At 49.2% G+C, this 10,095-nt stretch overlaps 1 protein-coding gene across 1 annotated transcript; it reads right to left on the reverse strand.

The window, feature by feature from the left end:
• Positions 1–473: 473 nt before the first annotated feature.
• TRH (thyrotropin releasing hormone) lies at positions 474–7,572 on the reverse strand. The gene is made up of 3 exons (XM_012748563.3): positions 7,522–7,572; positions 2,656–2,890; positions 474–1,504 (listed from the first exon to the last, which is right to left on the reverse strand). Exons 2-3 carry the CDS (start codon positions 2,867–2,869, stop codon positions 1,035–1,037), a joined length of 684 nt encoding a protein of 227 aa, XP_012604017.2. The 5' UTR covers positions 2,870–2,890; positions 7,522–7,572; the 3' UTR covers positions 474–1,034.
• Positions 7,573–10,095: the final 2,523 nt, after the last annotated feature.

Raw genomic sequence — 10,095 nt, forward strand, 5'->3', positions numbered from 1 at the left:
TCGAGGCCAGCCTGAGCAAGAGGCAGACCCCGTCTCTACTAAAAAATATAGAAATTAGTTGGCCAACTAAAAACATAGAAAAAATGAGCCGGGCGTGGTGGCGCATGCCTGTAGTCCCAGCTCCTCGGGAGGGAGGCTGAGGCAGGAGGATCGCTTGAGGCCAAGAGTTCGAGGCCAGCCTGAGCAAGAGCAAGACCCCGTGTCTACTATTAAAAAAATAGAAATAAATGAGCTGGACAACTAAAAATATATAGAAAAAAAAACGAGCTGGGCGTGGTGGCGCATGCCTGTCGTTCCAGCTCCTCGGGAGGGAGGCTGAGGCAGGAGGCTCGCTTGAGCCCAGGAATTTGTGGCTGCTTGTGAGCTGGGCTGAACGAGCCTCTGTCTCAAAAACAACAATAAATTATCCATCTTCATGCAGAAGGGGAGGCCCAGGCCCGCCGTGACGGAATTGCAAACACAGAGCTCCACGGTTATCCAGAAACGAGGTTTTATTAGCATAGGGATGACATCACTGACAAGGGGGCGGGGCCTAGATTGTCACATACAAGCCACAGGCAGGACACACGGCTTGGGGTCCTCGCTCCGCCCTCCCACAAAAGCATTCCCCACCAATCACGACAGATCCCGGGTGTTTATTGACAACCCTGCCTCATGGTGCCACGGTGGATGCCGGGATCCGGACATCGCGGCTTACATCCCACCCCGCTGTAACTCTGTCTCTGAGTGGCCGATCTGCGCAGGGCCACCCTTCCCAGGTTGGGGGGGTCCCTTAGAAGCCACAGAGGGACTGTCATAGCCAGGGGACAGGGACTTTGTTGTCTGGCCTCTCTCCCTTCACACAAGGGGAAATGGCCTTCCAACTTGGAGGCTGGCTAGATTAGGAAGGGGTTCAGGGCCGGGGGCGCTTGGGGAACGTGTCTACACAGGCAGGGGCCAGCTTTTTGCCCAGGGCCCTAAGGGGACAAGGGAAATCGGGGACCCCACAGGCCTCCAAACGTTCTTAGACCCCCGAACCCTATGGGAAACGAGGTTCACTCGACCAGGGGCCTCCAAACGGAGGCCGCCCTCCGCCCCGGGTGCTGGCGTTTCCTCTGCTCGGACCCCCGGGCCCTGCTGGAATCTTCTAGAAGCCCCAGGAGGAGGTTGGCCGCACCGCAGCCTCCTAGAGGCCCACACGGGCCTCCCAGCCTCCTCTTGCCCGGATGTTGACGTTTCTGGGGTGTCAGTCCTTCCTCCTCCTCTTCCTCGTCCTCCACTTCCCGGTTCCTTTGGGCCTCAGGATCTGCCAGGCGTCTCCCAGGGTGCTGCCTCCGGTCCCGGCCTCCGGCCTCCGCCCACGAGGCCTCGTCCTCCCGCCGGCCGGGGTGCTGGCGTTTGTGGGGGTCCCCCCCTGCGCCCCCTTCCTCCTCCTCTTCCTCGACTTCCCCCTCTTCCGAGTCCGGCTCCCGTTTTCCCGGATGCTGGCGCTTGGAGAGGCGGTTGGGGTGGAGGCCCTGGAATTCTAGGGAAAGAAGGAGGCCAGTGAGGACAGGAGGCCGAGGCCGGCCTGAGCAAGAGCGAGACCCCGTCTCTACTAAAAAAAAAAAAAAAAATAGAAAGAAATGGGCCGGACAACTAAAAATATATAGAAAAAAATGAGCCGGGCGTGGAGGCGCATGCCTGTAGTCCCAGCTACCCAGGAGGGAGGCTGAGGCGGGAGGATCCCTTGAGGTCAGGAGTTGGAGGCCAGCCTGAGCAAGAGTGAGACCCCGTCTCTACTAAAAAAAATAGGAAGAAATTAATCTGCCAAGTAAAAATATATAAAAAATAGGAGCCGGGCGTGGAGGCGCATGCCTGTCGTCCCAGCTACCCGGGAGGAGGCCGAGGCGGGAGGATCGTTTCAGGTCAGGAGTTGGAGGCCAGCCTGAGCAAGAGCGAGGCCCCGTCTCTGCTAAAAAATAGAAAGAAATGACAACTAAAAATATATACAGAAGAAATAAGCCGGGCGTGGAGGCGCATGCCTGTAGTCCCAGCTACTTGGGAGGAGGCTGAGGAGGGAGGATCACTCGAGGTCAGGAGTTGGAGGCCAGCCTGAGCAAAAGCGAGGCCCCGTCTCTACTAAAAAAATACAAAGAAATTAATCTGCCAAGTAAAAATATGTAGAAAATATGAGCCGGGCGTGGTGGCGCGTGCCTATAGTCCCAGCTACTCGGGAGGGAGGCCGAGGCAGGAGGATCGCTCGAGGTCAGGAGTTGGCGGCCAGCCTGAGCAAAAGGGAGACCCCGTCTCTACTAAAAGAAAAAAAAAAAAAAAACAAAGAAATTAAACATAAAGAAATAAAACGAGCCTGGCGTGGTGGCGCATGCCTGTCATCCTAGCTACTCGGGAGGGAGGCCGAGGCGGGAGGCTCGCTGGAGGCCAGGACTGGGAGGCTGCTGTGAGCGAGGCCGACGCCCCGGCGCTCACTGCAGCCCGGGCGACAGAGCGAGACCGTCCATCGAACAATGGCCAGCCGCCTCTGGAGTCCGGTGGCCGATGAGGGTTTTTCCCCCGTGAACTTCTCAAAAGAGGTGTGAAGGCTGGGCCTCCCTGCCTCTCTTTCGGCCTCAAGGTTCCTCCCAGCTGGGACAGGCAGCCCGAAAAGCCCAGACTGGGGTCGCCCTTGTCACTCACCGGTCGAGGGCTCGCTCTGGTGGCCTTCGAGCCTCTGGAGGTCACCTTGTAGCCGGTCGAGGCTGTCCCCGAGGAGGAGGAGGCTCTGGGCCTCCACCAAGAGGTTGTCCAGGTCTTGGTGCCTCTGCTCGGCCGCCCGGCCCCCGGGGACCCCGCCGGTGAGGGTCAAGGTCAAAGCCACCGCGGCCGCCACCAGCAGCCAGGGGCGGGACATCCTGGTGGCCTCGGTTGCCCTCTAGTGATTAGGTGACAGAGAGAGAGAGAGAGACACACAGCGACAGAAAGTGAGGCCCGGCCCATGCACCTTTCACCTTTGACCCCGCCCCTGTCGCTGCCTGTCCTGGACTTGGGGACACCAGGCAGTGCGGAGGGGTGTGTAGGGGGGTCCCCAATCTCTCCGCCCACACCTGTCACCTTGCACCCAGGGCTGCGTGCCACAAGGCCGCAGAGGGTGGTGTGACCCCTTGGCCACCAGCCCCTGCCCGGGGCTCTGAGGGTCCCCAGAGCTTGGGGTGGCAGGGGAGGGTCCCCCCAAAAGTCTCCCCACCCCCAACGACTGCACCCGAATTGCAACGCAAAGCGTTTAATTGCAACGCTACGGTGGTGGCACCTTGGTGGCACCCGTCTGCAAGTTGCAATTGCAAAGTCCCCAAGCCCGGGTGGCATTTTGCAAACCCCGAGGTTCTGTTTGCAGGGTGCAATGCAAGTCCCCAAGTCCAGGTGGCATTTTGCAAACCCTGAGGTCCCCTGTCTGCAGGGTGCAATGCAATGTCCCCAAGCCTGAGTAGCATTTTGCAAACCGTGAGGTTCTGTCTGCAGGGTGCAATGCAAAGTCCCCAAGCCCGGGTGGCATTTTGCAAACCCTGAGGTTCTGTTTGCAGGGTGCAATGCAAGTCCCCAAGTCTGAGTGGCATTTTGCAAACCCTGAGGTTGTGTTTGCAGGGTGCAATGCAATGTCCCCAAGCCCAGGTGGCATTTTGCAAACTCTGAGGTCCTCTGTCTTCAGGGTGCAATGCAAGTCCCCAAGCCTGAGTGGCATTTTGCAAACTCTGAGGTCAATGCAAGTCTCCAAGCCTGAGTGACATTTTGCAAACCCTGAGGTTCTGTCTGCAGGGTACAATGCAATGTCCCCAAGCCTGAGTGGCATTTTGCAAACTCTGAGGTTATGTCTGCAGGGTGCAATGCAATGTCCCCAAGCCTGAGTGGCATTTTGCAAACTCTGAGGTCAATGCAAGTCTCCAAGCCTGAGTGGCATTTTGCAAACTCTGAGGTTCTGTTTGCAGGGTGCAATGCAATGTCCCCAAGCCCGGGTGGCATTTTGCAAACCCCGAGGTTCTGTTTGCAGGGTGCAATGCAATGTCCCCAAGCCCGGGTGGCATTTTGCAAACCCCGAGGTTCTGTTTGCAGGGTGCAATGCAATGTCCCCAAGCCCGGGTGGCATTTTGCAAACTCTGAGGTCCCCTGTCTGCAGGTTGCAATGCAAGTCCCCAAGCCTGAGTGGCATTTTGCAAACCCTGAGGTCCCCTGTCTGCAGGGTGCAATGCAATGTCCCCAAGTCCGAGTGGCATTTTGCAAACCCTGAGGTCCCCTGTCTGCAGGGTGGAATGCAATGTCCCCACGTCTGAGTGGCATTTTGCAAACCCTGAGGTTCTGTCTGCAGGGTGCAATGCAATGTCCCCAAGCCTGAGTGGCATTTTGCAAACTCTGAGGTCCCCTGTCTGCAGGCTGCAATGCAAGTCTCCAAGCCTGAGTGGCATTTTGCAAACCGTGAGGTTCTGTTTGCAGGGTGCAATGCAAGTCCCCAAGCCTGAGTGGCATTTTGCAAACTCTGAGGTCAATGCAAGTCCCCAAGCCTGAGTGGCATTTTGCAAACCCTGAGGTTCCCTGTTTGCAGGGTGCAATGCAAGTCCCCAAGTCTGAGTGGCATTTTGCAAACCCTGAGGTTCCCTGTTTGCAGGGTGCAATGCAAGTCCCCAAGTCTGAGTGGCATTTTGCAAACCCTGAGGTTCCCTGTTTGCAGGGTGCAATGCAAAGTCCCCAAGCCTGAGTGGCATTTTGCAAACTCTGAGGTCAATGCAAGTCCCCAAGTCTGAGTTGCATTTTGCAAACCGTGAGGTTCTGTCTGCAGGGTGCAATGCAATGTCCCCGAGCCCGAATGCCATTTGCAAGTCTGAGGTGACATCTCCAAGGCAGCAATGCAAAATCCCCCAGCCCCAGTGGCATTTTGCAAACTCTGAGACTCTCTTTGTCATGCTAAGAGTCCGAGCCGGAGCCTGGGCCACCTGCCCGGGTCGCTTAAAAAAAAAAAAAATGAATTGCAAAGAGGAAATTTTGGTTTTTTTTTTTTTTTTTTGACTGCAGCTTCTCAACTGATTTTTTAATTTTATTTTTATATTTAGAAAATTCTATGCCTAATGCTCACTTTCTGCACCTGCTCTGGCTAAAAAACTCGAATTGCAACGCGGAAATTCTATTTATTTTATTTTTATTATTTTTATTATTTTTTTTGACTGCAGACTTCTCAACTGATTTTTTTTATTTATTTATTTTTTATTTTTTTTAGAAAATTCTATGTCTCATGCTCACTTTGTGAGCCCAAGCCACCTAGCTGCTGCTCTGGCTAAAAAAAAAACAAAAAAAAACCGAATTGCAACTCAGAAATTCTATTTTTTTTTTTTTAATTTGAAGACTTCTCAACTGATTTTTTTTTTTAATTTATTTTCTATTTTTTTAGAAAATTCTACATCTAATGCTCACTTTCTGAGCCCAAGCCACCAAGCTCCAGCTCCGGCTGAAAAAATCCGAATTAGAACGCGGAAATCCTACATCTGATGCTAAGTTTTATACATCGAAAACCAAAATAAATCTAATTTAAGATAATTAAAAAGCAACGCAAATAAAAAATTTTTTAAAAAATTTAAAAAGAAATAAACATTTAAAAAGATAGCCAGGTTTTACAGATTGAAAATAAAACGAATCTAACTTAAAATAATTAAAAATGACGCAAATAAAAAGTTTTAAAAAAAATTAAAAAATAATAAAAATTAAAAAACCCAGCCAGGTTTCATAGATTGAAAATAAAATAAATCTAATTTAAAATAGTTAAAAAAGACACAAATAAAAAGTTTAAAAAAGTAAAAAATAATAAAAATGAAAAAAAAAAAAGGCCAGGTTTTATAGATTGAAAATAAAATGAATCTAATTTAAAAGAATTAAAAATAACACAAATAAAAAATTAAAAATATATTTAAAAAAATAATAAAAAATTTAAAAACCAGCAAGGTTTTATAGATTGAAAAATAATTCAAATAAAACATTTAAAACAATTAAAAAAGAAATAAAAATTTAAAAAAACAGACAGGTTTTATAGATTGAAAATAAAATGAATCTAATTTAAAATAATTAAAAATAACACAAATAAAAAATACATTTAAAAAAATAATAAAAATTTAAAAACCAGCCAGGTTTTACAGATTGAAAATAAAATAAATCTAATTTAAACAATAATTAAATATAACGCAAATAAAACAATTAAAAAAGAAATAAAAATTTAAAAAAGCAGCCAGGTTTTAGAGATTGAAAATAAAATGAATCTAATTTAAAATAATTAAAAATAACACAAATAAAAAATACATTTAAAAAAATAATAAAAATTAAAAAAACAGCCAGGTTTTACAGATTGAAAATAAAATAAATCTAATTTAAAAAATAATTAAACATAACGCAAATAAAACATTTAAAACAATTAAAAAAAGAAATAAAAATTAAAAAAAAAAAACAGCCAGGTTTTAGAGATTGAAACTAAATCTCACTTAAAATAATTAATTCAATAAGCCATGATTTGGGGGTGTAAAAACTAAAAGAAAATTTAAAAAAATAACAACAAAAAATAATCATAAATTAAAATAATCATAAAATAAAACAGTTAAAAATAACACAGAAAAAAACTAAAAAATAAATAAAAACTAAAACTAAATAAATAAAAACAAAAATAAATGCCTAGTATCTATCCTCAACCCACCAACCTGCTGCGCCCGCTTAAAAAAAAAACAAACCCGAATATTGCAACACAGAAATTCTGTTTCTCATGCTACAGTCTTACAGATGGAAAGTAAAATAAATCTAATTTAAAAAAAAATAATAACACGCATAAAAAATTATAGTAAGACATTTAAAAAAAAAAAAACGCTAAGAGTCTGCATATTATGCACCCAACCCCCCCCACCCTCCTGTGCTCTTGCAAAAAAAAAAAAAAAAAACGAATATTGCAACACAAAAATTCTGTTTTTCATGCTACAGTCTTACAGATGGAAAATAAAATAAATGTAATTAAAAAAAATAACACACATAAAAAATTATAATAAGACATTAAAAAAAAAACAAACGCTAAGAGTCTGCATATTATGCACCCAAACCCACCACCCACCCTCCTAAAAAAAAAAAATATTGCAACACAGAAATTATGTTTCTCATGCTACAGTCTTACAGATGGAAAATAAAATAAATCTAATTTTAAAAAAATAAATAACACACATAAAAAAACTATAGTAAGACATTAAAAAAAAAAAAACGCTAAGAGTCTGCATATTATGCACCCAAACCCACCACCCACCCTCCTGTGCTTTTGCTAAAAAAAAAACAAAAAAAAAAAACCCAAAAAAACCCGAATTGCAACGCGGACATTCTCTGCGGGATTCGAACTCGCGACCCCGGACGCCTGAGATTCTGCCCTGGGGGGGAGAGGGGGACGCGGACCTGCAAACCTCCAGCCCGGGGACATCCAGGCAGGGTTTTGGGGACAGGGTCACAGGTGAGCTTGGACAAAGGGGGTGACCAAGCCCTGACCCCGGGGTTGGTTGGGGTTACCTGTTTCCTACGGGGTCCGGGGATGTTGTTGAGCGGCGGTGTCTGCGGGTCTGGCTGGGCGGGGACTGTCGCTTTATATGGGCGAGCTCGGAGGCTGGGAGGCTGGGAGGAGGGGACCCCGCCCCGGAGGCGGCAGCAGCGGGGCGGGGACAGGAGGGGACAGGAGGGGACAGGAGGGGACAGACACGTGCCCAGCTGCAGAGCAGGTCACTTGCCTAGCAAGACACCCCCGTGCAGGGCGCCCGGAGGCTCACGCCTGTCATCCCGGCGCTCTGGGAGGCCGGGGCAGGAGGCTCGCTGGAGGCCAGGAGGTGGAGGCCAGAAAGAGCAAGAGCGAGACCCCGTCTCTACTAAAAAAAAAAAAAAAAAATTAATTGGCCAACTGAAAATAGAAAAAAAAAAAAAAGAAAGAAAGAAAGAATTAAAAAAAGAAAAGAAAAAGTTAGCCGGGCGCGGTGGCTCACGCCTGTCATCCCAGCACTCTGGGAGGCCGGGGCGGGAGGCTCGCTGGAGGCCAGGAGGTGGAGGCCAGAAAGAGCAAGAGCGAGACCCCGTCTCTACTATAAACAGAAAGAAATTAATTGGCCAACTAATATATATATAGAGAGAGAAAAAAATGTAGTCCCAGCAACTTGGGAGGCCGAGGCAGGAGGATCGCTGGAGGCCAGGAGGTCGAGGCCAGAAAGAGCAAGAGCGAGACCCCGTCTCTACTAAAAATAGAAAGAAATGATCTGGACAATTAAAATATATAGAGAAAAAATGAGCCGGGCGTGGTGGCGCATGCCTGGAGTCCCAGCTACTCGGGGAAGGGAGGCTGAGGCAGGAGGATCACTGGAGGCCAGGAGTTCGAGGCCAGCCTGAGCAGGAGTACTCGAAAAAATAGAAATAAATTAGTTTGACAACTAAAAAAATAATATATAGAAAAAAAAAAATGAGCCGGGCGTGGAGGCTCATGCCTGGAGTCCCAGCTACTCAGGGAAGGGAGGCTGAGGCAGGAGGATCGCTCGAGGTCAGGAGTTGGAGGCCAGCCTCAGCAAGAGTACTCGAAAAAATAGAAAGAAATGAGCAGGACAACTAAAAATATTTAGAAAATATGAGCCGGGCGTGGAGGCGCATGCCTGGAGTCCCAGCTACTCGGGAGGGAGGCTGAGGCAGGAGGCTCGCTGGAGGCCAGGAGTTGGAGGCTGCTGTGAGCGAGGCTGAGGTTACGAAACAAGGGAGACGGAAGCTGGCCTGTCCCCCAGCACGTGAAGTCCCCAAGCGGCGAGACTGGGACTTTAGAAGCCTCTCTGGAGGCTTGCTGATTCTGTAGAGGCCAGCAGCCTCCACACGCGGGAGGGAGCAGGGGACAGGGGCTGCGTGTGACTAGCGTGTCGCAGCCGGAAGTCTCAGAGTCGTTGGTCAGAGAGAACACACATGTCACCTGCCCCTGCCACCGCGGCCTCCCCGGGAGACACGAGGACAATCGAAAACGGACTCCAAATTATCTCGGCCTCGTGGAGGCCGTTTGTTTTCCTGTCACCCACCGGCCGGCTGCGTCCCCCAAAGTTCCGGAATAATCAGAGCCCGGCATGGAGGGGACAGGAAGTGACACGCTGGGGACCACGCAGTCCTGAGGCTGGGAGGCGACAAGTGACAGAAAAAAGGAGTAGAGGCCCGGTGGGGAGGTGCTGGTGGCCTCCTCAGCCTCCCTTTTGAGGACCTGTCCCCAATTTTGTTTTTCGGGGACAGAGTCTGGCTCTGTCGCCCGGGCTGGAGTGAGCGCCGTGGCGTCAGCCTCGCTCACAGCAGCCTCCGACTCCTGGCCTCCAGCGAGCCTCCTGCCTCGGCCTCCCTCCCGAGTAGCTGGGACGACAGGCGTGCGCCACCACGCCCGGCTCGTTTTTTTTTTATATATATTTTTTATTCAATTAATTCCTTTCTATTTTTTTTTAGTAGAGACGGGGTCTCGCTCTTGCTCAGGCTGGCCTCCAACTCCTGGCCTCCATGGAATGAGCCTCCTGCCTCAGCCTCCCTTCCCCGAGTAGCTGGGCCTACAGGCATGCGCCACCACGCCCGGCTCATTTTTTTTCTGTATATTTTTAGTCGTCCAGCTCATTTCTTCGTATTTTTTTTTTTTTTTTTTAGTAGAGACGAGGCCAGTTCCCTAGAGGAGGACGAAGTGACAACTTTCAGCCTCCCTGCCTCCTCCTCGGCCTCCTGGAGCAGCCCGGAGAAAACGGCTCCGCCCATGCGTGTCGATTGCCTCCACTATATTTTTTACCTTCCTGCGTTTTCTTTCCTCGGCGAACTCCTATTCGTGCCTCAAAGCCCAGCCCAAAAAGCCCAGAGCAAGAGCTCGGGCCGGCCTCCAACTCCCGACCTCGAGCGATCCTCCCGCCTCGGCCTCCCAGAGTGCTGGGACCACAGGCTCGAGCCACATGCCATAGCCAGGGAGGGCAAGGGGAGGCCGGTTGGCAAAACCCCCCGAAAGCTTGGAGGGGCGACGGGAAGGGAGGCTGCAGCCTCCAGAACCCCAGAAAAAGAGGAGGCTCCATGGGGAAGGTCTTGAGGGAGTCAGCGGCTTCAATACGT

The sequence above is a fragment of the Microcebus murinus genome, chromosome 20 (assembly GCF_040939455.1).
Source record: "Microcebus murinus isolate Inina chromosome 20, M.murinus_Inina_mat1.0, whole genome shotgun sequence".
Lineage (NCBI taxonomy): Eukaryota > Metazoa > Chordata > Mammalia > Primates > Cheirogaleidae > Microcebus > Microcebus murinus.

Bases quoted from the DNA above. Each gene is read 5' to 3' on its own strand.
- TRH (XM_012748563.3), bottom strand. From the start codon at position 2,869: ATGTCCCGCCCCTGGCTGCTGGTGGCGGCCGCGGTGGCTTTGACCTTG. The intron at 1,505-2,655 runs GTGAGTGACAAG...TTCTTTCCCTAG, and splicing joins CCAGAGCGAGCCCTCGACCG to AATTCCAGGGCCTCCACCCC.